General features: G+C 48.8%; 1 protein-coding gene across 11 annotated transcripts in view; it reads left to right on the top strand.

The window, feature by feature from the left end:
• SERTAD2 (SERTA domain containing 2) overlaps nucleotides 1-11995 on the top strand; it is an 85130-nt gene extending 73135 nt beyond the window's left edge. For 10 of the 11 annotated variants that reach the window (XM_075147629.1, XM_075147630.1, XM_075147627.1 and 7 more), the window contains one exon: nucleotides 6310-11995. In XM_075147629.1, the coding sequence (XP_075003730.1) occupies nucleotides 6314-7258 (945 nt within the window). In that variant the 5' untranslated portion in view covers nucleotides 6310-6313 and the 3' untranslated portion in view covers nucleotides 7259-11995. Of the gene's footprint in view, nucleotides 1-4254; nucleotides 5259-6309 lie in introns of those variants that run through there. The other variant, XR_012673222.1, reaches the window with a different exon arrangement.
• The last annotated feature ends 14848 nt before the right edge of the window (nucleotides 11996-26843 follow it).

Genomic DNA, 26843 nt, shown 5'->3' with positions numbered 1-26843 from the left:
ACAGATGCTTTGAAGTCATGGGGACTGGTTACAAGTTCAAGTGGTCCCTCAGGCTGGATCCAGCAGGACTGAAGTGCCTCGCGGCAGCCCAGCCTGCCTCTGCTAGCTCAGAGGATCCAGCCCCTCGTCTTGCCAGTTGAACCCAGTTGGCACAAAAGGCCTTTTTATTTTGGTCCTGCAGCTATCTATGCCAAATCCTGATCCTGCTGAAGTCAGTAACAAAACATTCATTGACTACCGTTGGGCCAGGATACAGCCAATGCAACCCTCAAGGATGAGGAGTGAGGGATGGAGGAGAGGAAAATAGTATTTCATGTGCCAGAAATGACACAGAAAGCGCTTGCGTAATTTACTGGATAGTCTCTGAGAAGCCCTGGTGAGGTTCATTTACACCTGAGGTTTGGAAACTTTGTTTTGGGAATGAAATGTGCCAATTCAGTATTCTCCTTGTGGTTTGGGGGGCTTTTGTGGTTTTTTTTTCTGCGCACATGTATGTGTGAAGTAGTGTTTTATTTTAATTCACCCAAGTTGCGATTTTCTTGCTCGCTCTCTTTTATTTTCCCCTGTGGTTTTAATTACCCAAGATTTCAGAAAGTAACTGGCCCTGCTTTAAACTCCACTTTTTGCATAAGCCCCTGCTGTTCACATCTCTCCTTTGGCTTTCGGCTGCGTGGGGAGGAATGGTTGCCTGTGGACTCTGGGGTTTGATGCTGTTACCTTTGTGAGCAACGTGGTGTTCGTTCTAAAAGCGAACCTCGCTGTATTAAGCTGTTCATCCCCTAGACCAACTGAAATGGTGGTGTAAATACGTGAGTGGAAATGTAACTTCTTAAAGATCCCTTTCCGCTGTCCCTCTTGGTGTTCGGTTCCTCTTTCTTTTTTTCCTTCCTGTCTGCCTTGATGAGTGGGGAGGGACTAGTGGGTTGTGGAATTGATTTCCAAGAAAAGCCCTCAGTCTTGAGAGACGTTTTAAACTAAACTGTTAAAAGCCTTTAAGAATTAACATTAAAGGGTGTTTTTATTATTGGTGAGATAACCAAATCATTTATTCCCCTTCATTTTTATATATCCAATGCTTCCTTATGCCAAACTCCCAATTATTAAAGACTTCAGAAATAGTCCAGCAGTGACAAGGTATAACATCCTAAGTACAGTCGATAAATACAATACTTCTGTCACGATGTGCGCATACCTCTGTCCTCTGGAGAGTGAAGGATTCGTCACTAAGTGGGCTCAGAGACATAGTCAGGCATTGCACAAGCTTTTCTGTGTCTAATCGATGATGGTTGACTCCAGAGAACCACCCGCTCCAGGCTGATTATCTCTTCTGCTGAGCCCCAGTTGCATTTTTTTCCAGCTCTGTCTGAAGAGCATACAGAGCCAATAAAAGGAAGCTAAATGACATGCAAATGAAAAAAATATATATTACTTTTGTTTTTCGATTAAGAAAACCCAACTCCCAAACAATGCTAGGGTTTCTCTGTCTCTGAGGCGCGTGCAATTGCCCTAAATGGGCAAAAAAGCAAGTTGAATCTTTCTCAGCAACAATGGTTCAGCTTTTGGGTCTGGGTCTTTCAGAGCTGGAGCCAGCTGGTGGATAATATTGGGGAAGATCTCCAAGTAACTCTCCCCCACCCCAGATAAATGCAGTTTTTCCATTGCCTTTCTTCAGCTTTCTGGTTCCACATACCTTAGTAACATTGAAAACTAACTTGCATACCAAAACCCTGCATTAAACCCTTTATTAAAACAACAACAAAACCAAAGCGACATCCCATCTCAACTCTTAACGCTTGGCCCCAAAATGACGTTTGCTGGCAGATGGATGGAAATGCAGCAGAAGTACATCTGGCTGGGATTGCTGGGATTGCCAAAATGGATGCACGAAAGGCCCTCCATGGACGTGACCCTTTGTCGCTGCCTGTCCAGTCTTGCATTTTGGTGGGTTGCTGTTGTCTGGCTGCCCCCAGTTATGGCCATATGACTTGGTAGGCCAACTCTGTCTTCTGACACTTGGGAAGGTGTGAATATATCTCATTTTGTACTGATCTTTGGCCAACCCAAACTGTAAGTTTGGCGTTTTCATTTTCCCAGCAGGAGCTTTGGCTGGAAAGGCTAGGAGCAAAGTTTTTGAGATGAACAGAACCAGATCAAATGCTGGCATTGTACAGCTTACTATTTTTTTTTTTAATGTTGTTCAGTATCTTAAGAGGTACAAAATTGATCTCTTTAATGTAGGCCTGAAACTGTTGGTTGAAGGAGGGAAGAAATGGTTTGAACTGTAAAGAACAAACAGGCAATGTTGTCTTAAGCTGTAGTGGTCAGAAACTATAAAATTCCTTTTTGGAGATCTAGAGAAAGGCTTGCAAGCCTGAAGCCCATCTGTTTTTACCAACTCTATCAGTTGGTCTAAAAAGATACTGCCTCCTTGCTTTGCTTAGAATGAATAAAGTGATTTATGGAAACTGGAGGAAAATGTTTTTACAATTCCCATTTGCATGCCAGAGGAGAAGGGGATAAAATAAAACTCTCTAAAGCTGAGAGTCTAGAGGTGCTCATTTGAGCCCCCTGTTTTGGGGAATAAAATCCCCTTGCTTAGGCTGGCATCCTGCTTTGCCGCTTCAATAGTTAAACTCGCTTCAGAGAGCATTTCTGGGGAAAAGGAAACTGAAAGCTGCGCTGAAAAGCGAGTAGGTGAAATTGGGAGTTGCCTGATCTATTCTATTTTTTAAAAGGACAAGCTCTGAACCAAGCTATGTGAAGATCGAGTGAGATGTGAAAGCTTGACAGTCACACATACAGGAAACCTTGAATCATTTCTAAGCGTCCTGGAAAATGACGTAGCGAGATTATCGTCGTGTTTACTAATGATGGTCCCATAGCTCTTACCGATCACCTTAAAAAACGTCATAACTAGCAGCACCTCAATCTTGGATGCAAATGGGCTCAATTGGGTTCATTTGAAATGCCTGCCGACGTCCCCTGACAATAATAATTAATAATCGAGTACAGGGAATGGAGCGTGGCCACCCGAATGGTCTCTTTTCTTTATCGTGGGGAGAAAGGTTTGCTTTGTGCAGTGAATATTTTCATACATTCCTCGCAGAGCCTGACAAACTTCAAAACTCTCCTAGTCCCTGAGCCATGTAAAAATTTCTCCTTTAAATAGAGCATTGCAGAAGGAGCATTGGTATGTCTTTAGGATGGAGCCTGTCTTTTTTCAGGGGGAGGAGGTAGTAGGAAGGGATGGAAAGCTGCTAGCTCTCCTCCTAACCCATCGCTGCTTTGAAAACATGCTGGATTTGGGCAGGGGTTTCGATTCTTGCTAACCCGGTCCTCCCTTTCTTGCTCTGTCTGTCCGAAGTGGAAGGAAGCGTGGCCATCGTGAACATTTGAACAGTGAAGCCCCCCCTCACACCCCAAACCCACGTGCACAGCTCTGGAGTAGTCCATGGAAGTGACACTAGGGAGCAGAGAAAAACCAGACTTCGGCAGTAGTGCTAAATTTCAGAGGTTTTGTTCACCCGAGATTCCAGGCGCGGGGATCGCTGGTAGCTGGCCAAGGAGCTTGGATGGCAGCCTACCCGTTCCTCAGCTCCGCTCAGCTTGCTCCCTCCCCCCGCCTTTCTTTTTTTAATTGCATAATATGCTAGAAAATGATCTGGATTTGGGACTTATTTTTAACCAGAAGAGGCTCACTTCACCCAATCTGATTTTGGATTTAACGTCCAGCAAATGCTTTCTGAAGCTCTTTCCTTTTTGCATTGAAACCCTGACTTCTTTTCCCCCCTCTCCTGCTTCGCAAGGGCTCTTTGCTTTTAAATGTTTGTCAGACATTCTTGGGGATGTTTGCAAGTCCTTAGCTACTGCGGGACTGGTATATGACGACCAAATTGGTGTTAGACCTGCCTGGTGCAGTCATTTCGCAGGTGTGGATCCTGTTGGGGAAACTGGGAATTGTACTCAAATAAGGAAGGCAAGTTTTGTCTCCTAGACGATAGCTAGGTGATAGCTGCATAATAAAGCTCATACGAGAGGAGTCAGGTTTGGGGTTAAAAATCTATTTATATGCCTGTTGCAACTTCTCTCTGGGTAGCTGGGGCTGGAAAGCGTCTTCCACTTTTTTTTAAAAAAAATGAGGCAGAAATCTTGATGCCATTTTATTAGTGTTTTGTTAAATGGAGGGAGGGATGCAGGGATGAACAGGGGGCTGTCTGTGATCCCATTAAAAGGGCAACTGGGTTACTGCTCCAGCACCTCACCGCTCTACCCAGGAAAATGAGAGAGGAAAGCCAAACGTTTGCCCTGAGATGTGGAAGCAGGCCGAGCACGGGGTGCTGCTCTACAACGCCTGCGATCCTACCCCCCCGCCCCCCGCAGGACTTTTCCTCAGCTGGTTTGATGCAGCTCATGGGACAGGCAAGTGAAGTGTAGTAACTGCCTCTGCTCCTTCTAGTTTTGATTTAGATCTGATAAAACAGCTTGTCTGGTAAACTGGGTCCACGCAGGTAGTGGGGGAGAGAGTCAGAGGGACCCTGCCATCTCACAAGCACAGAAAGAAGTGTCTGTCACAGGGACCGTGCTGTTTCACCCAAGTAATCATGGATATTTCAACAAACCAAACCCTGGCTACTCACCGAAGATGGGTGGTGGTGTGGGGCAGAGGGTTGCTGACCCTAAAGCCCTCCCCGTTCAGATGCGTAATGTTAGGTTGTGCCTCTGTCACAGAACAGCGATTCCTTCACTCCTTTGCGTTTGGGGGGGATCTTCATGTCACAAAAATAATGGTGACAAAGTGAGGCTGGGACCGTGCTGCGTAGAGGAGCATTTCCAGGCGCTTTGAAACATCCTGGAAGAGACAGCACCGGGGATTGAACTGCCCTACTTACTCTTAGCTCAGAAATGATTTATGATGCGGGGCAAGTTTGGTAAAATTCCCTTTGTCTCCTTCTTCAAAATCTGCCATCTGACCAGGAGAAAAGCACATGCATTTATGCTGATTTTTGTTCTTTAGACAGGCCTACGGCATTCTTTTGTTCTCAAAAGAAACCTGACATGGATGTAGTTCTGAGTGAGGGACACGCTTTGATGGGGGAGAAGTGAAGACAAATGGTGCATCTGGAGCAATGCATCCTTGCTCTGATGCAAAAGCTATTCGGTCTGTGGCTAGCAAGCTCCTGAAAGTCCTACTGGAGGCAGCAAAGGCTGCTGGCGTCGCCTTAGCCAGGTAGAAGCTGAGAAAGGATTTCAAACACTGCCATGTGAAAACGCTTCCTGTACCCAGAAGAGCCGGGGGTGAGAGCACAGCCCACCCCAGCCCTCTGTCAGAGTATCCCCCGCCAGCGCAAGGGGCAGGCAGGGCCTGCGCTCCCCCGAGGATTCCGAGTGTGGGACTAGGGGTGCTCTCTGGGGGCCCGGCTCCTGGAGGGGGTGCTCAACACTTCAGGAGACACCAAACTCCTTTGAAGCTTTTCTGAGGCAGATGCCCCTGTCCTCAAACCGGGACCCAGGCACTGTCAGGATTGAAGGCCCTGGCTGCAGCAGCAGAGTGTAGTGCAGAGAATGGTCTTGGAGATTAGACTAGAAGACCTGACGGATCTTCTTCTTCATCTGTAATTTATCTGAGTGTAATAACTGCATTTCCTGCTCTAGTAGTTCAGTCCTTACGCGATCAGTTAAATAAACCCACGAGCTCAGATATGCATATATCCTGGTGTGCCAAAGGGTTGAATCTCCCGACTTCACCAGGAACGTGTCTCTCAGTGTACAGTTGCTTGAGCCTCGCTCCCCTTCCCCCCATGAACACGCTTTTCAATAAGGGAAATTCATTTTAAGAACCTCGGTGTATTACGTTTGTATTGCATAGTACTGCATCAGTCAGGAAATCTAAAGGAACGTTCAATATCGTATCTGTAGCTTGCGCACCTATGTACAGATATTTGGGGACCATATGCTTAACATATGCAAGAGTGAAATTTGCTGCCAAGCGTGCAAGGGCTTGAGTTTTATAGATGCTGTTTGAATTCCTGCTCGGAATTGACCAGCGTAGCCGTGCTTAAACACGATGGACCAGAACACTGCGTTAAGGCGGCTTCTGCTTCCTCATCACGCCGCTGTGGGCTAAGAGCGAGTTATTTACGTGGATAGATTTCCACTTGTGATTGTTAGGGGTAAGCGAGGAGGGGACAGAGTGGCCAATCTGTCCACACCACATGTGCAAGGGAGTAGGTGGACTGGGGTAATGATTCAGGTGGGTAGAACAGGCTTCAAGCTTTGCTGGCTTCATCGGTTTCTTCTCTTTCCTTTCAGATATATGTTGGGGAAAGGAGGAAAGCGGAAGTTTGACGAGCATGAAGATGGGTTGGAAGGCAAAGTGGTGTCTCCTACTGACGGTCCCTCTAAGGTGTCTTACACCTTACAGCGTCAGACTATCTTCAACATTTCCCTTATGAAACTTTATAACCACAGGCCATTAACCGAGCCAAGCTTGCAAAAGACAGTTTTAATTAACAACATGCTGAGGCGAATCCAGGAAGAACTCAAACAAGAAGGCAGCTTGAGGCCCATGTTCGTGACCGCTTCGCAGCCCGCCGACCCTCTCAGCGACAACTTCCGCGAGGCCCAGCCGGCGTTCAGCCATCTCGCCTCCCAGCCCCTTCTCCCCACTGACTTCGTAAGCACTACGCCCCTGGAGTCTTGCCTCACCCCAGCCTCTTTGCTCGAGGATGACACTTTTTGCACTTCCCCGACTGTCCAGCACGATGGTCCGACAAAACCACCACCTCCTGTTCTCCAACCAGTAAAGGACAGCTTCTCTTCAGCCTTGGACGAAATCGAGGAGCTTTGTCCAGCACCTACCTCCGCAGAGGCAGTAGCAGCCGAAACAGCAGCCGATGACTCTAAAGACCACCCCAGTGAGTCCAACGTTCAAAAGCCCGAGGGCCTCCCAGAGAGCAGAACAGCCGAATCGAAACTCATGGACTCGCTACCTGGCAACTTTGAGATAACAACTTCCACAGGTTTCCTCACGGACTTGACCCTGGATGATATTCTGTTCGCTGACATTGATACGTCCATGTATGATTTTGACCCCTGCACGTCTGCCACAGGGGCTGCCTCAAAAATGGCTCCTGTCTCAGCAGATGAGCTCCTAAAAACTCTCGCTCCGTACAGCAGTCAACCAGTAACTCCAAATCAGCCTTTCAAAATGGACCTCACAGAACTGGATCACATCATGGAGGTGCTTGTTGGGTCTTAAAATATAGAAATATAGCAACTTTTTTTTTTTTTTTAATTTTAAGTACCAGTATATACACTTGGTAGTATTTCCATAGTCCCTCCCACCCCCGATTCACAGCACTGTGCATGCGTCCTTGCTTGCCTTTTTTGAAAAGAAAAGGATCACACTAGTTTTTGCTTCAAGCAGAGTTGGAGTGCCTTCATCCATGTATGACCACTTCTAATGTATTTTTTTTAAAGTGGTTCCTCAAGGAAGACCGAATATCCTGGTATAGGAAAGAATATGTATTGTAGACAATGTTATGTTATTACAAAAAAAGAAAAAAAAAAAAAAAGAAAAAAAAATTGTAAAAGCTAAGCACAAGGATTATGTTGGGGAAAGCTGTAAATTGCATGTGCATATTTGTCTATTTTTTCTATAAGTTTTATTGCAAGAGGTAAAAAATTTTATTATTTAGATAATCTCAATACCATTTTAGCCCTGTATAGGTTGACTTAGCAATTCAGCCTTTTGGAGGCATTAACCTGCTCCTCTTTAAGTGTTGCATTTACATGGCTGGTTAGAAACTGCTGCCCAAATTTATTTTATATTTTTGTACAGATTCTGCAGTTTATGATATTGTTTTTTCTAAAAACAAATGCTGTTTATACACACAAAAAAATAGCTATTTTGATAGGATTTGCTCACATAGTTCCTGCATAATTCAGATGTACAAGAACCACTTGTACTTTTATACAGAGTCGTAATGTTTTATATGTGTATGGTGCAAAGAGAAAATTGGATCAAATAAGCCTGCAGTCGGTTTCCCTGAATGCAAACAAAAAAGTGCTTTAAGAAAGGGCTGGGAGCTGCTTCTGTAGGAGTTTCACAAGTGTTTGCTCCCTGCTGTACCCACTGCGCACTACTGTGATTCCTGAAACTTAGAGCCATGTCCTTTTCCAACACGTATGTGAAGCAGTTGGCAGGAAACAGTTGTGGAACTTCACCCAAAGAGGTCCCGAGCACCACCGCGGCTGCAGCCTCCCCGCCCCGGCACCGGGCAGGCGCCCCCAAGCCCACCCGCGTCCCCTTGCCGGGGCATCCATCCCGCGCGACGTGGAGCGCCTTAACACGGCGGCAGATCAGCACTTCCTCACCCGAAGCTCCTGGGAATGGTTTTGAGGGGGAACGCGCCCGTTGCCCACCGAGAGCCAACCTCTCGCGACAGTCCTCCTGACCGACGGGCGTAGTGCGGAGCGGGCAGAAGACTGGCGTTGACAGCGTCCACTCGCCCTTTCTTGGAGCATTTCTCCTTCCCTCGCCCCACCTCACTGTGCTAAGTGCTGAAAAAGGCAACTTCAGTATTACTGCAGTGAAGCTCATCTCTGACCTGCACTGGATGGACTTGCTCTGATATCCATTGCTGTTGAAACTGGAGCCAGTCGTGTTACATCCCTTGGCATCTCGTATAGGGTTGGTTTCTTATATCAACTGTGTTACCTGCTTTACACTTTATAGACCCGTTTTACAACGAATATACAGACACAGCTTTCTATGCATGGTCCCGTTCCCCGTAACACCTGAGAAGTCTTTTCATTACTGCACCAATAGCATTTTTTAAGTTCATTGTGGTGTACATTTAATTTAAAAAAAAAAAAAAAAAAAATGTTTGCGATGTATCATGCCTATTGCTGAAGTTGCTATGGCATTTTAGTTTTTCAATGGTACTTTAGCTGTTGAGCGCCGGTTACAACCTATATTGTTGACATGCCTATGGCTTCTTTAGGAATAACTTTTATATTTATTTAAGAAATTTTAAATTATGTTTTACGTCATTTGGCAATATTCAGTCAATTCTGCTCCCTTCTTGTCATGGATGAAATTGGGTCTTGTCTGCCCTTTAAGGAGGCAGCTTTTTATAAATTGGCACTTTAAAACAGGCCATATATATTTATTAGTATATAGATAGATAGATGTAACATAGATATGCACACAGACACAGTATAAAAGCAAATATGTTTTGCAATGAAGGAACTCCTAATCGAAATGAAATGCGTCATGTACAATTACAAAACATGTTTTTGGCTCGTAATTCATCTGCCAGGGTGAGACATGGGGCTGGGGGGAAAAAGGGGGAAACTGGCCGAGGGGGTGGGTTTGCTTTCTTCTTTTTTCCAGGCTGAACTCAGCGAAGCAGCGGGATGCTGATGGATTTGCAGTCGTTTCCTTACACGGACTTAAAAAAAGAAAAAAAAAAAAAAAAAAGTTATTTCAAACAGAAAACCATTGACCAAGCGTAGCTTTAGGGACCATCGGAAGTGAGGGGGCGGGGGGGACACACACGACTGCTTCGTCTCATACCCGGCACCACCGGACCTTGCTCAGCCGCGCTCCTCGGCCCTTGTAGGAAAACAGCCCTGCCGGATTCTGCACCTCTTGTAACCGGGAAAACGTTAGCCACGCGAGGGCCGCGTGTCTGCCTGCACAAACCGGTAGGCACGCGGTACCGTCAGCAGTTTTACACGGTAACTTGGTAAGCGCCCGCCTTACCATGGTTAAAAACTGATTTACAGTACGCCAGAGCTGCCTTTTTTTTTTTTTTTGTTTGGGATTACTTATGCATTTAAACAAATACCATACGCTAGGCAAAAGTTCACATCAATGCCATTTTTGGAGAGCTGTGCTGTTGTTTAAGTGGGGTTAGTTGAAGTTTTTGCATCCGCAGAACAGGAGAGGAGCTCTAAATCCACTTTACCACTCGGGAAGACGATGTCTGTGTATCCTTGGTGCTGAAGAGCACGTCCTATGGCAGAGTCCTTACGGGAATCCCATAGGACATAAACATACCCGACTTACGGGAGCAGGCAAAAGGTTAGCAAGGCTGGTGCTGGTCTGTAACCATGGCAGGCTATGGAGGGAAGGGCTCAGCTGTGGCTTTCTCCCCGCACCGTCACTTACTGTCTGGAGCGTGGCTTTTGCCACGATCCCAACAGCAGCCATGCCTGGAACGTCTCCGAGTCCTACACCAGGGATGGAGATTGACATTAATGTGCAATGAAGTGACAAGATGGGAGCAGAATAAAGGAGCTTTGGATTTGAAGTGATTTTTTTTTTGTTTTTCATAAATTATTTATTCTTTTTTTTTTTTTTCCTTCTGTAAATATATTTATTTTATTGTGAAGCTAACAACATCTGGATTGTAACATGTACAGAATGTATGGTAGGAATGTATTCTCTTGTAGGAATGTAAATCTGTATCAAAAAGGGTATGGGAGCCAGATTCAGAGAAAATGAATTGAGTTCCAGTCAGGATATGCATGGTTCACATGACTCTTTTTTTTATTTTTTCCACTCTTTTTCTAATATGGGTCTGGTTGTTTGAAATATGCAAAAAAGGTATGGATGAGGGACAGTTTTATGTTCAAAATTAGTCCTAGTCAGGCTCCTACCCCGTCAGCTTCTCACGACGGGCCTCCCCCAGCACTCTGCTGGAATCTGCAACGGGAGCCAGGAGCAAACGCAATCACCTCCATCATGCTGGCCTGGTAAACGCTTGAAAAAGGTGATTTTTTTTTTTTTTTAAAAAAAAAAAAACCACACACGGGAAGCCCAGCTGAAGTCCCTGGGGCTGGACGGCTGAAGAAGGTTGCAGGATGTTACCTCCAGCCCCACAAGTCGCGACACCAGAGCCGACACCACCTCAGTGCCAGAAGGTAAGGCCAGACCAGAAGTCACGACCGCACTGTGCGCGTGCGGCAGAGGGTTTGCTCGCTCGAGTTCCACCTACCCGCGTTGCTCTGCGCGTCCCACCAGCCCGTCCTCGGACACCACAGGTCCCCTCCAGAGCCCCATGGGACCGCACAGCCCTATATGCAAGGGAAGGGGGAACTTCCCCCTTCAAGAGAGCGTCCTTGAGCAGTGTCATATACAAATGCATCAATCTGGCACCCTCCTTGCAGCCAGCTAGAAAAGCAAGCCACCGTCTGAAGCAATCACTGCAAGAATAAATTTGGACCTTGTGAAAGGTAATTTGGTTTTTCCTCAATGCTGTGTGGTAATAGCCTGGGTTGTTTAAAACCAATGTTTCGAATCCAAAGTTTACACTTTTATCACCATTAAATTGAGTAAATCTTAATGGGTCCTGTCTGACAAACGGTTTAATTCACTCCGGCATATTGTGAACTTTTTGTTCTTGTTACAGGGTTTCTTTTGGTTTTGTTTTGGTTCCCCCCACCCCCATCAGGTTTCAGTATCCTGCTTCTGTGCAAGTTGCTTTCAGTGCTTCTATTAATTAACAAGACTGAACGTTTTTAAAGAAATTAGTTCTTTTTCAAGCACTTTTTCTTTTTCTGAAAATAAGCCTAATGCAAGTTCTGGAACCTCTTTAAAAAACACAAATTGCAGATAAAATCCCAACCTCGACTCCTATCTAGTTCTGAGCGTAATCCATACTAGTGCCTGTAAAGGCCAAGATTCTGGAAAAGGTGTAAATAGTGTGACATGTTCAGTGCATGGTTGTTTGAACAGGGCTTGTTATTGTCAAAAAAAAAAAAAAAGAAAAAAAAAAGAAAAAAGGCTGTATTTCCCCTTCCCCTCCCACAGACCTTAGAGCTGTGCCTTTTCTATGCAATATTACAGACATATACATCTGAAACCAGATTACTGTATTCACATGTAGGTATGGGCTGTAATCAAAAAACAATTGGACAAATGTACATGGAAATGAGCAGTCTTACTTTTGTAGTTTTATATTATACAATAAACAATTAAAATAAATTCTGGCTTCGTTCTTTCCCTCCACAAAAGAGGACGGTAAGGGGGAGGTAGACCCCCCCCCCGGGGCAGCAGAAGGCCAGGGCTGCCAGAGAGGGTCTCACCTGCCGCCCGGTGCCCGCGGGAGGTGGCAGGGGCCGAGGGAGGGACAGCCCGCCCTCACCCCGCTCCACCTTAGAGAACAAGAGAAAAGTCACCCCGCGCGAGGCCCGTTCTGGCATGAGGCTCTTGTCCCCGACACGTGCCCTCGGTGGCCGTGTCCTTCTGGGGCCGTTCTTGGACTACGAGTGCCGAGGGACGCTCAGCTCTGCTGTGGCGTGAGCTGCGGCTCCGAGCTCACCGGGGTGAGCGAGCCAAGAGCAGAATCCGTCCAGTTCTAATACATGCAACGCACTGGCCTTTAGGGCATTAAATCCCAGCAGGAAACATCTGATACCTTAATCCACTGCTTCGCTTATCAGCGCCCTCTCCCCCCGCCTCAGGTGAGTTGGTGCTCGCCTGCAGGGCCAGCCAGGAGGGAGATCTCGCCCCAGCCTTTGGCTCAAGCCTTTTGTGGCAATAAAGCAGGGAGCGCAGCCCAGGAGTTGCCGTTTGGGCTGGCCCCGGCTGCGGTGCACAGCAAATGAGTCACCCCTCTCCCTCCTCCCCCCCCCCCCGCAGCGCACGCTTCACCCGGCCTCCTACACCCACAGAAACATGACTGCTCCATTTTGAATTTACAGCGTACCAAAAACCAGACAAAAAAGCAGCGAATTTTCCCCGTGCCGACATGCCGCACATAACATCTCAGCTGCAGCGAACGGGCTCATGTTACCGGCGCGGCAGCCAGCAGCGGCAGCGCGGGGCACAGGGCCCTGCGCACCAGCTGCCGCTCGAGGACAAATGGCTGCGGGCACACGGGGCACGGGAAACGCAAAGAAAGGAGAAGTGGAAGAATTAAAGCCGGCCCAGGGATTGAATTTCTGACTGCTCAGCAAGCACCGCGCTTGAAGGGGGGGAAACGCACCCGAGAGTACGGTGTGAACGCTTTCCCCAGCGTCTCTGCTCCCTTCCAGGGTACGACGGTGCTCACCCCGAACCGACGCGCTGCCGGCTCCCCTACAGACATTTCCAGTTGTCAGTGCATCGACCTGATGCAGGACAGGTGGAGATGCCGCTGCTACATTCCCAAAGCTGCTCCGGTTTTGTTGCCACCTACCATTTAAAAGCTCGTTTTCTCACTTGTGACTCATTAGTAAGAGATGCCTCCAGCCCAAAATGTCAAGGCTACACGCAGAGCCCAACTTACCCCTTCCTTAAGCGAGCGGCTTGCCACCCACTCCAGACCTTCCAGCTTTCCAGCTCAGCAAGGGCAAACCATTGCTCTTGGCTTTTAAAATGGGGTACGCGTGTGGGGAGCCGGTGAGCTGCACCTCCCTCTAGTGTCTGCCCCCAGCCCGGGGGGGGGGCTCCCCGGCAGCCGCCAGGCCCTTCTCCGCAACCAGCCCCTGCGCTCAGCTCGTGTACGCGGGGGGCAGAAGGCAGGCTGGGGTTCAGCACAGGCACTGACCTTCAGGTCGGGGGTACCTCACGCTGACACCACACCGGAGGAGAACGGCACTTACCTCGTTTCTCGGGGCGACAGGAGTCTGGGGTGCCCTCAGGGGTGAAGGGCAGTCCCTCCCTTTCTGAGGTGCATCTGCCGAGGTGCCCCAGGAGTGGGCTTTCCAGGCAGAGGAGCCACCGCAATGCAGAGCAGCGGCTTCTCACAGGGCATCGAGACCACCAGCAGCGACGGCCCGGAGCCGGTCCAGGTCTGCATTCAGCTCTGCTGCCGCTTGGTACCACCACCAGCCAGCGCAGCAGCTCCACAGCTGACACCAGCCACACCAAGCTCCTCTCTGGGCCCAAATAATCGGAAGATTGGGGTGTGGTGGCCAAGCTTTCACAAACCTTGCTCAAATGTGTGCCACGTGGGGCAGAACCACACAGAAAGGCAGCAAGGAGGGGACAGCAAAAGGCCCCCTTGCCCCACCGTGCTCCTGGTGCCCCCAGGAGGGATAACGCTCCCTGCCTCCAACCTGCACGGGGCCGCGTGTTCCTCCCCTTCTGGGCAACAGGAGCGAGCCCTGCTCCCGGCCCTGCCCGCGCAGCGGAGCCGGCTTCCCTGGACCGCACGCATCTCATACGCCCCAGAGAAACCACAGAGGGGGGGAAAAAAAAACCCCCTCCAGCCACAGACACCACTTCGTAGAGCTGCTCTGAACCACAGTAACCGATCGGCTGAGACGGGTCCGTAGGAATGCTGGCTCAACGGCTGAGCTCTGCAAGGAAGCCGTTTCTCCCTGGTCCCACCTTGCCTCTTTCCACTTCACCCCTTTCCTCTGGGCTCCTTCACCTCCGCTCCCACTGAGCCCGTGGTCCCACTTGCCTCCATCGCTGGTGTTTGCAGGCTCCTCTCTCTGCCCGGTCCCTGCGTGCACCATCTGCCTCCTCTCCAGGCAGCTCCCTCCTTCCACAGCTCCTCTCCCTTTTGAAGAAACCGCCTTAGCAACTGGCAGCAGGCCAGCAACATCATGGGTTTTTCCTCCCACCTCCCTTCTCCTTCAAATAACGAGATGGCCAGGGAGGGGGAAGGAGCCATGAGACCTCGTGTGCTGTGGCCGCCGGAGCCCTGTGTGTGGCAGCGGGCTGGGCACACCTACCGACTTCCAAAATTCATCCTCTGGGACTGACGCTCCAGGTACACCAGGTGCTCCGGGGTCATGGGCAGGGAGGTTTCTTTCTAGTCCTTCCCTCTCCCTTTTCCAACCGACATGGCCCCAAAACCCAGCCAATTCCCCCCCCAAACATCTCCAGATCTAGAGCATCTGCCAGGGGAAGGCACATCACAGAAGGGGCACAGAAGGAACAGGTTTTAAATCGCCCATTTCTGCGAGGATTTCCTTCCATTCTTCTGGCCCTGCTTTACCCACCTCATGCTACTCTCCCCGGACTATTTCCTCTCCCTTTCCCCCTATTCACTGGGCTTCCTCCCCCTCTTCCTCCCCTTGCTTTCTCTCCCTTGCGCGGTTTGGCCTACAGCCTTCGTTACTTGCTGCCTTTACGTCTCCCTTCCTGGTGCGAGCGGGGATGACATGGATTTTGTGCTTGTGCCAAGCTCCGCATTTATTAGGGGGGGGTGGGGGGGTGGGGAAAGAGAGCCACAAACCCCTGGAAGTTTGCTAGAAGACAATACTTGGGCAATCTTGCTTTCCCTGCACGCTGCCTTGCGGCTCGCACGGGGAAGGGATTACTCGGGCTGCTCCAAGCGGAGTTTACTGTATTGCTCGCGATCCCTCGGCAGGGCTAATGTGGCCGGCCGGCTCCTGCTGCCCGCTCCTGCCTGCTGTGGGGGGGGGGCTGCACTGGGGCGGGAGGCACAGAGGGACGAAACCCCCTTCCCTTCGCTCTCACGTCGTCGCCTACCACCGCCTTTTTCCTGCCTCAGGCCTGCCAGGGGTTAATATCCTTGCAGTCAGGGTGACACCTTACTTCAATCAAAGGTTTCCTCCTAAATCCTTCAGGATTGTCACTCTAAGCGGTCTGGATCTCTTCCCCTGCCCTGTTTGGTGGGAAAGCTTGGTGAAGCCTAATATTACCTTAAATTAAGCGGGGGGGGGGGGGGAGAAAGCAGGACACCCCACTGGGAAAAATTGGGAGGGGAATTTCAGCATTAGGGCCACAAACCCAGGGGCGTGGGGGACGTGGATGAGGGGGGCTTCGAGTCCTGACCGCTTTAGCGGACGCAGCAGCATTTTCAAGCGAGGCCAGGCAGCTGGCTCCGAACACGAACACGAGGGGCTATCGATTTCAAGACAGCCATTTTTAAGCGCAGCCCTCCGTAGGGCTGGGAGGGAGTCAGGAAAAGGCCTGCGGTGGCTACCAGGAGGGCTGCCCGCCCCAGGGAGGTCTCACCTGTAACGGTGGCATCAGCTGATGCCCGGCCTGCAGGAACCCGCGCAGGTTCTGCGTCAGCTTTCGCACCTCCTGCCTCCAGCAAATGTAAAGAAGCTGCTTCTGCTGCTCTGAATGGGACTGAGGGTCACTTCAGCCCCTGATGGCTGCCCCCAAATAGAGAAGGCAGAGAAGTTAAGGCTCTCATTTCAGGCCTGAGGAGCACCTTTTCTCAATTTGGAGAACACCTGTCCTGTAACTCCATTTTTAAAGCAGGAGACCACCTGGTGCAAGTGCATCAGAACATCTTACTTCCCTCCAGGCTACAGGCGTGGACCTCTGTGAATCCAGCTGCAAGGACACAGCTTTCGGCTACACCAGGGTTTAAGGAAGGTCTGATGAGCTGAGCTGCCAGACCTTGGCTTTCACTGGATGAAAGCAAGAGCGGGGTCTGGACCCAGATCATATCCCCCAGGAGGAAACGTACAAATGGAAGCAGCAGCGATACCCAAAAACCACGCAGGGGCTGGCCAGCACAGCCCAGAGATAATCCAGCTTCAGCAGCAAGACTTGATCCCAGCTATGGAGCTTTCATCCAAGGAGGAGCTTGGAGGTCAGGACAGGAGGAGCCCAACTCCAAGATCTCAAAAGCCTTCGGGGGTTACCTGTGGATCCTAGTAGCCTCCACAAGCAGCAGCTGCTCCGTCTCCTGCCCTCCGACGCTGTCAAACGGGGAGAAAGCAAAGCCCAGGGTACACCACCAGCACAGACCCGAGCTGGCTGTGCTCCAACGGCGTCATGGTCACGGTTCCTCAGACCAGTTCCTCCTGCTGACGAACCTCACGAGCACACTGACTCACAGCTGCCTTAGCCAGGGAGGGAAAACTGGATTTTGCTGCTCTGGGAGCCAAGTTGCTCCCACCTTGGAAAGGAAAAGGATTCAGGGAAGCAATAGGGCAGGGGAGCCGGGGAAGAGCTGAGCTCGCAGTTTGCTCTTTATGATGTCTCAGATGCAGGCAACAGCTCTGGCAGAAGCGATGCTGGCAGCGAGGCCACCTCTGTTTAGATGACCCCCCACCACCACTTGGCACCATCCTCAAATACAGAGAGCAGAAGCAGCTCTAAGCAGAGTTTAGAACACCACCTCCATCCCTCCAGCGCTACAGATAACTCCCCAAACACTGCGTGGCCTCGCCAGTCTCACTGCTTATTGCTATAAACTGAATTCTGGATGGTTACATTTGTCCAATCTAAGCGAATAGCCCTAATGCAACTAAAAATAAAAAAAAAAAAAAAAAAAAGAAAATCATCTAATCACCTCTGCCACTCAAATTGGGTTATTGAAAAGCCTCGACTTAATGGGTCAGGGATCACCAGGACACCCAGAATTACTTGCAGAAAGGAGTATGATTATGATTTGTACATCCCCGCTGCATGACGGGGCGGCACCTGGTGCACGGCGGGGGCTCCCGGGACTGCAGCGATACAGAACGACATCTAGCACGTCTGTAAAAATTGCAAGCTGCTGACAGACGCTGCAGGGAAAAAAGCGAGGGCCGAAACGCGTCCAGTGAATCATCTGCTACAAATTGGTTCAACCAGTTTGAAGTCCCACACCCGAAATCAAAGACAACCTGGGACTGTGTAATCCCAGGTAAAGGAGCGGAGGAGAGAGGGAGAGAAACGTGCCGGGCAGGAGGGACGGCTCTCCGATGTGGCCCTGGGGATGAGCTCGGAAAGACGGCGAGTCCCAGCTTGCTCCCTCCTGCCAGAAACTCTTATTCCTGCTTCCCCTCCCACGCCCCCTGCTCCTGCCGCGACCTTGCTCCCGGCACGGCTGCCGTGCAGCCGCTCCCTCCAGGCAGGAGCTGGCACCCGGAGATCAAACGGGAGCCTAGAAAACAGGTCCCCGTGGGGAGTGGAGGCGCAGGGGATGAAGTGAATGAGACCGGGGAAGGAGAAGGGCTCCAAGGGCACGGGACTTGCTGAATTGAAGAGTCCTCAGAAGGGATGGGAGAAAAACTGACCTTTCCATAGTCCACGGGCTGCTCCTGGGGGGGTAGCGAATCCGCTTGGCCTCGACCTGAGCCAGGGTCAGTGCTCTCCAAAGGTGAGGATTAAAAAAAAAAAAAATAATTTAAAAATAAAGAATACCCTTCTCCAGTTAATCCCATCCTAGCCGGTGCCTTCCTGGCCCTGCTCGCCAGGTTCAGAGCATGCACGGTGGCTCCAGCCTGCCTAGCACCCGTGCCCAGGCAAACCCGGCTTTACGCGTCACGGCTGGGTGCTGAAACGCACCCCGGCTGGCTGGTGAGTTCTCGGTGGGACAGCGGCACGGAGGAAAAACTGCAACCTCAGGAGCACTTAACACCCTGAGCCTGTTTTCTTGTGCTGCTCTGAAGGCCTTTAGTATTTAACTGAGAGGCATCGAGATTTAAGCTTAAATTAAGATTTAAGATGAACAGCAGGAACAAACCTATTTAGCGCGGCTCCTTTCTCTCCAGCAGACTTGCAGTCCGTACCAGGCGAGCAGGACCAACAATTTCTGGTTGCGGTGTCTGTTCTGCAGGAATTAATCTAAACTTTTTTCCATCAGCTTCAATAAACCAGGCAATTTGGCCCTGTTCTTCCAGAACGCCCTGGGCCGTCTGCAGATAACTCTTTATACAGGGAAAACGCGCCCTGCCGAAAAGGGTTAAAACAACCCGTTTTAAATAAATAGCTTTATGTAATATATAATCTATCACCCAGAGTAACCATCAGAAAAGCACATTTTAAATGTGGTTTTTGACTGTGGTTAACCCTGAAATTAGGGACTTTATCTTTTCTTGATTATTGCACTCATCTTTTTGAAGTACAGCTATCCCTGAAGCCGAGCTCAACTCTGCCGCTTTAAAACAGCTCCCTAACGCGACGCCTTCTCCTAACAGAGCCAAGCCTCCAAAGAGGTTAACGCGCGCCTTCTGCGTAAAACAGGTCCTGCAACTGTACATCGGCCAGCGAAGTTAATACCTGCCACGCAACGAGAATAAAGTTAGAAACGTATTTTGTAAAACATTGCCTCCTTCTTAACCCAAGGGAGAAAAACCAGGCGCTTACTGATGGTTTATTATCTCACGCAACCCTGCGAAGCATAATAATTTACCAACATATAAATGGAGGGCTTAGCGGCAGCTGCACTATATAAACAGTCACTGGGGTGCTCTGAAGTTTCTATCAGTATATGGGATATAAAGCTGGGTGAATAACTGATTTTTCGGTTCGCTGGCAATCCTGAAAAAAAGTTTCAAAAAAAAAAAAAAAATTCATTTGGGGTCGACTGAAACAAATGTTTCACTTTGACTCTTCAGCCCTTTACAAAAGTCTGCGCCAAAGATCATTCAAAGTGAAAAGTTGCTTCAAAGAGAAAAATCTCAAAGCCTTTCATTTGGAAAATGCTGAAACAAAATAGGTTTTTTTTCTTTTCTCTCCAGAAAAAGAGTTTGGCAAATCAAAACAACTCATAAAATGTTTTCATTTTGCCAAAATTCGCTTTTTTTGCTCCAGATTTTACCCAGCTCCAGCACAACCAATTTACACCTATAATAACTTAAACAGAGACATTAGAAATCCTGATGAAACACAGGCTTTAAAAAAAAAGTCTCAGCCACTGCACAAATGTCCCGAAACTGAAACCCAGAAGAAGAAAGTAAGTTAAAAACCACTAAGCTTTTCTTGGCTCGGCAGGAGAATCTTATTAAGTCTCTGAATCGTATAGCCACAGATTTGGGACGTTGTAAAAATTAAATTAGTCTTAGTTCTTATTAGCAAGGCAAGAAAGGAACCAGGAGATTATGATACAGCAACTGCTATTGTGAGCCAATTTTTTAGCGTGTTTCTGCTTTTCTCCTGTAAACCAACAATTAGCGGGCATTCTCGCTGCTCTCATAAAGGCGGTGTTATTTTTAATCTCGGGATGCAGGTTTCTGACTTTCCACTATTTCCACTAATGCAATTCAAGGATTTAATGCCACGCCACGGTGAGATTCTCATTTCATTTCCCGATTGGTTTCATTTGAAGTCTCTGCTTATTTGTGCTCTGTAGTTGCACCTACCTATGCAGCAGGCATATGGAGAGACCTAGGGCAGCGAGGAGTTAAATCCTTGGGATACAGAAGAAAAAGCATCCATCCATATGCACTTCCAGAAAGCGGGATGGCCTCACCCCCCTCCTATTCTGCCTTTTGCTGGGAGTTCAACACAGACTGCTCGATGGCTCTGATGCCTCAAATGAGGACACAGGCTGGCAGGCTGGGACAGGAGCGGTGCCCTTCACATGGGCCCAGATGGGATTTATCCAGATTTATCCACGTTTTCGTTCAGAATACGATTGCTTCAAGTGCCAGGGAAGAAGTGGGAGCGAGGTGATGTGTTTTTCTAGCTGCTGTATTTTTAAATTAAGCCAGGCTTTAGCACAGCCTGCCTTTGTAATTCACGGCTTCCAGACATCCCACCATGCTCCTCAGCAGAAATGGTAGAAAGCAAAGAGCAGATATTCCAAATGTCACACCCAAGCCTGGTTTTAAAACAGTAGAAAACGAAATAAAAGTGGTTTTCCTATTTCATAAACACACAAGGATGGGCAGCGACAGTTTGCTGGAAATTGTTTTAACAGCTCACAACTGAAAGCGGCTTTGAACCCAGAGAAATCCTTGGAAGGAAAAAAAAACCAAAGCAGAACTTGGACCACCTCAAATCACAACTATACTACGAAACTGTAGCCTTCCAAGGACAAACTCCAAAACAATATTTAATGAGCCAGTACCTCCATTTATCAAGAGTTCATCTGAATACTGGAGTCCCTACATAACGCTGCAGGCAGGTTTGATTTATTTTTTTTTTTAAAATAGCACTTTTAATCCCCGACTCGGGGCGGGGGGGATTAGCACTACGGGGGCACAACAGGGCTAGAGGCGAGCAGCTGGGCAGCACGGCACCTCTGGTCCGTTAGGCAATGGTGTTTCCAGCAGCTGAGGTGTGAAGGGCTGTCCTGCTCATCCATCACACCAGGGAGAAACCAGCCATCTCCGACCCTGCTCCGAATGAAAGGAGCTGGAAATCCCTCCAAGGGGGATGTTGCTTTTAGCCCTGCGCAGTCAGAGTGGATGCCCAGGGAGCTCTAGCACCAGATAGCTCCAGCTACCACTTCTTCAGCCAAAGACGACAGCCTCTCATCCCTTCCCCCCTCCAGCTTACAGCATCCCACAAAACACCCAAGTTTTACGCAGTGGCTTGCTAGCCTGAGTTAAATGAAAGAAGAAGAAAGCTTGGTTCTGTGCAGAAGAGGACGGAGAGCTGGGGTTCCTGCACACCAGGACCTCTGCGGTCCTTGGTCTTGTCCCAGGAGGAGAGTCGAGCTGCGGGGAGCTCCTGGCACACAGAGTCCTGCCCCTCCAGACAGGTTTGCACTTATTCCTGGTTTCCCACCTCCTATCCTAAAACTGCTGCTGTGCCGGAGGAATAAAGACATCCCCCTGCTCCAAATCTCCCCTCACAGCCTTTTGGAAGCAGAGCTTTCCCCTCGTCAGAGGTCTCCAGCCCAGGGCAAGTACACACAGCCTCCCAGGATCGATCAGAGCCTAGAGACTCAGGTATTTCTTGGAGAGCTGCAGCCCTTCAGAGTACCAGCTGCTGAACTCTGCCAGGTGAAACCTATAGGAGATGTGACGTGGTGCCACTGGTTTTCCTTTCAGCAGAGGACAAAGGGCTGAGGCTCTGTAAGCACCCCAAGCACCACTTCAATACCGAAGATGAGCATCTCCCACGTGCTGCAAAACCCTGAGCCGTGCATTCGTGAGATACCTCTGTACCGGACCCTGGCACCAACCTAAATAGTGTCCAGTACCTCAGAGAATAATCCCAGCTGCACCAAATGCCACATATACTATCTCTATATATCTATCATTGTGTGTATATAACCATATAGAACTATATATGATGATCATATAAAATCAGCTCCTAACAGCAAACTCTAGACAGGGAAAATGGTCTGGGCAGCATAAATGATACAAACAAAAGCAACTGAAAAATCCCTATTTAGACACTTCCGTTGAAGCGTTTTGCTAAAGAAGCCAGTCTCGAATTCATCAGCCTCTTCTTGGACCAACTCCGAAGAAGCAGGAAACAATCGCACTGCGACTGTAGCATCTCTCTTGACCCTGGCATTTGAGCCAACTCTCCTTGCGGGGAAAGGGCACCTGTGATCTCTGAGCTGCACTTCTGCAGCTACAACAGCAACTGCAGGAGAGTTTTTTCCTCCCCCTCTCTAGGTTAATTAGAATTTCCCAGGTCTGGGTTTGTTTTGCCGGAGAAGAGCAAGGCCTACCTCTATCTTGTTTTCCTCTTTTTCCAGTGGCAGCTCTATTTTGGGGGAAACTACAGCAGCAGCGGGGTCTGCAGTGCTCCATCAGGCAGGAGAGGAAAGCACGCCACGTTGAAAGTAGAGCATGAACTCCCTTGTGATCCTGCCAGCGTTCCCTTGTCCGCCTCTACCTGTTTGGGTTGCTGAGAAGAAACTAGAGCCTATTATCAGGCCTGCTTCTTTGTCAGGTGTTTCTTTGATGTAAATTCAACCGTGATCAAATGTGCTGATGGCAGCAAACAGCCAAGGAGTAACAAACATGCAAACTGCACAGTGACCTGCAGAGATTAGAGCAACCCAGGCTGTAGACAAATTGGGAAGATTAAACGCAAATGAGCTAAGAAGTCTTGGGAGAAGTACCCAGGGAGACAAAAATAAGCTACGCAGACAGAAAATGAGAGAACAAGGCAGACCAAAGATTGAACAGACCCTACCAGTACATAAATCAAAAGTCTTCCCCCGCCTCCCAACGCTTTAGCTTTACCCTAATGCTTCTGCTCCAAGGAAGTCAGCGCTAGGCTCACTGCAGGGAAGCGGGCTTAGCGCATCTTTGCTGTATTCTGCCTGTCACTGCAGAACCAACTCAGCCCTTACAGAGGAAAAAAAACAGGTTTTCCACCCCCCCTTTTCTTTTTTTTGTCCTTTTTTCTTTCATTGTAAAAACTTCTGGAGAGTTGCCGACAGGAGTTCCTTGCAATCAGAACCGCCCTGCTAATCTCAGTGTCTGCAGAGTCCACCTTCACTTACAAACCTGCAAATTCAAGGAAAGCCTACCTGGAGCTAATGGCGCTACTGAGATCCAGCTTCCAGCAGCGGAACTTTCCCAAGCGCAGAGGACCAGGACTCTTGCAAGGCCAGAAAAAAAAAAAATCACATGCACGTATATAATGTGATGCAATCCCATGGCTGTACAGCTTCCCCTCCCGCTTTACATTGGGAACGCATGTGCTAAGGGACGGTCTAGAGTTCCTCGCATGCCTCACGCTGTTCGAACACACCACAAATATGTCCCTGCCTGCAGCACAACAGCATCTTGAAAGGTTTCTTTAAAATTTGGAGAGTAAGGCTATTCTTTTGAAGGTGGAAATATTTAATTTGGGGCAGTATAGTATAGCATTGCATTACTTCATTCTTCATCTGTTGCCAGTCGTGATGTCAACAGCCTGCAAGCTCTCAGATTTGAAGACCATTATTGATATAGGGACCACTTAGCAGTATGCCAGGTGGCAGGAGGGTGACACCCAAATTCATGGAGAAAACAACAGAGCACCTGAGAAAGAAGTACTTTTTCCACTAATCAACCTTTCTCCAGCTAAATGGGATCTGCTGTCTTACTAGGGGCATATTTATCTTTCAAATCCCTTAGTTGTAGACAGCACTTTCTGTATCCCTCAAAAAAAACGAACTTCTCCAACAGCAACACTGGGAAACCTGTAAAATTCCTCCTGTAAACATGCTAAAATCCCCCTTGCCGCTGCACACCACAGCTCTTTCCACCGTCGCTTGTAAACCAGGTAGTGACACTGTGTTCACACTTGCAAAACCAGAATGAATTTTCAACCCTGCTGATCAGAAGCGATGGAATAAGATCAAGACGTCAGCGAGGCAGATTTCTGCACACAAGGCCTTTTATTTGCTAATGAGATTTCAGCTGCCATCCTCCCCACTCACATCCCTGAAATCAAAACACGCTTCAGAGATCAGAATGCTCAGAAACAGGTTGACAGCAAGTCCTGAACCATCTCCCCTAACACTGCGGTGCCATTAGGCTGGCGTGGGCAGCGCTAAACCTCACCGGTGCTAGTGCGGGTCTAAGTGTGCATCAGTCTAACTCTGGTCTGACTATTTTTCTCCCGGGGGTTCAGTATATTTTCCTGCACGTTTAAGTGATACAATGCAACCCAACAGGCAACACACCAGCTTAGCAGAGCCACGACCCACATGCAGTTTACAGAAAAAACTGCAAGGGGATCAGCACATTTTTCAGAAGGCAAAGGCAAATGCCATCTGTCTCGCCAGGACTGAGGTAAGGTCTGCAAGTCCTGCAGAAATCACTCGGAGCTTCAGGTATTCACTATTCCTATCCCTACATGCAGGACCCCCGCCTGCTACGCAGCACCGCCCATGCAGGCCAAGGGGAACTACAGTACTAACAGCACCTGCGGGGCTGATCCCATCCATCTCGTTTTCTTCAAACCTGCTCAACTCAGAGGTTTAACCCAAGCAGGGCTCAATTGGAAAATCCCGATCTCCTTCCTACATCCACTCCCAATCTCAGGGGAAGATGGCTTTCACGAAGAGAAGGGAATTCAAGCACGCACACTGCAATGTTTCAGTAGTTTCCCGAGACAGGCTAACCTCCAAAGTGCCAACGTGGTCCTCCAGTGCACCGCATGAATGAAACACTGGGAATAGGAGCCTATGCCAGCTGCAATAGTCCTACAAGCTGGAAAGGACCAAACTCCCTAACTCTTTGGTCCTGGACTGGGGGAGAATTGGCTCAGGCCACCTCCTGAATGAAAGGGCAGCTTTCCTAATGACTGAGCTCACACTGCCAGCCTGCTAAGGAGCTGCATTGATTTGAAACCTAAAGGACAGCTGTTTGTTCCTCCCTTTCCACCCTGCTTCATCCTCCCTGGCCAAAGGAGGAGGAAAGTTGCCAGAATAGACTTGATCTAAGTGGACAAGGAGAGAAAGAGAGGGGATACCTCCCAAAAAATGGAAAAGGAGAGAAAAACATACCCTTAAGAGCACAAAGCAGTCATACAACTGCTCATTTTGCCATTGTCAGAGGGAAGCAGCTCAGTCCAAGAGAAAGTGGAGTAACCTGCAATAGTCCTAACAGCTGCAAAACACCACCGCCAGCTGCATGTTGATTCTTAACTTGCTTCAGCATTAACTAAGTGACAAAAGGCTTTAGTGCTCCTAATGAAAACACAGTCCCTGCACTCAGTAAAATAACACAGCCATGAAAAAAAAAAAAACCTTTTTGGTAGTAGAATTCGTGTGCAAATAGATTTCAGGTCAAAGTTGCTGAGAATGGGACAAAACGTTTGATGAGATTTGGGGCTGCAGAAGGAGAGGAAAGGGAGGGTTTGAAGGTGTGTGGGGGGGGGACACTTCATGTCTGCTTTTGATTTGTTTCCAAAACAGCCATGCTTTTGTATTTGTGCTAAGGCTCCCTGTAGTTTAAAAGCCAAAATATGATCAGAAAAGGCCTTATGGACTCTGAGCCAGCCTTTGCATTTTTGAAAGAGCCTGTTAGATACTTTCCACTCTGCTCTGAACGCCTGTGGAAGCTGCTCCAGACTCTTCTCCAAGACTGCTGTGAGGAGCTGAAGGGCCTTAGGAAGAGATCCAGCAAAACTTCTTGCCTTGTCTTCTGTAAACTCCTTGGACTGGTGAGTATAAAGGAGTAAGAAAATCAGCAGTCCAACTACTCGTGGAGTGTCTGCACACAGCTGCCAGCATTCACTTGTTCTTTCCAGGCAGTCTCCTCACACCCTTTTCCCCAACCGAAAAAGACCTGAAAAACCAGCTCCAACCACAGCAAAAATTACAATTCAGTCAGTATCACAGCTCTGCAGACCTGAGTGACAGCCCGAGGGGACACTAGAATAGACACTAGACAGAGCCAGTTCTGCCACGACCACACAGGCGTCTTCTGCACATCCCACCGTACATCAACCTGCTCCTCTGACCATATAGCTGTCCACTGATTTTGGAGAAGCACGCTGGGATAAAGTTGTAAGGCAGGAGCAGCAGGACTGCCCCCCCTTTCCCTGTGTCCAAGACTTGTTGCTATCCCAAGCAACAGGGCAGATTCTGACTAGCATCTTCTTTTGGATATTTATCTGAACAGGCTGCAGTTAATTAGAAATATCACGGGGACTAGCACTGGAGAAGCCAATTTCTTGGTTTCTTTTACTACTAGAGTTGGACTCCGTTACAGGTAAATTCCCCAAAGAGGCACAAGGTGCTGTAACAATGCCACCAAAAGTGGTTGGGGTGGGATGGGAGGGCTTGTTCTTCCCAATATACAAGTCCAAAAGGCTTACCCCTCTGCTAGAGCCAGGCCAGCTCTGACACAGCGCGGCTCATTAGGACGGAGCTGAACACCACAGTGGCCTTTAGGATTTGTAACGCAGTAAGGTTTGTGGTGCTCTCTGTATTACGGCACAAGGCCACAACTGGCCTCAAGTTGTGCCAAGGGAGGTTTAGACTGGACATTAGGAGAAATTTCTTCACTGAAAGAGTGGTCAGGGCTTGGAACAGGCTGCCCAGGGAAGTGATTGAGTCTCCATCCCTGGAAGTATTTAAAAGACGTGTAGATGAGGCACTTAGGGACATGGTGTAGTGGGCATGGTGGTGTTGGGTTGATGGTTGGACCGATGATCTTAGAGGTCTTTTCCAACCTTAATGATTCTATGATTCTATAACTACCTGAGGTATGCTGGACAACTCCTTTTCCTACAAGGCATCCTCCTGAGCAGCTGGAGGCCAGTCAACCGATGAAGGTCTGATCCAAAGAACTTG

The sequence above is a fragment of the Calonectris borealis genome, chromosome 3 (genome assembly GCF_964195595.1).
Source record: "Calonectris borealis chromosome 3, bCalBor7.hap1.2, whole genome shotgun sequence".
NCBI lineage: Eukaryota > Metazoa > Chordata > Aves > Procellariiformes > Procellariidae > Calonectris > Calonectris borealis.
The sequence above is the reverse complement of the archived record's forward strand: the minus strand, read 5'-3'. Positions and strand labels throughout refer to the sequence as shown.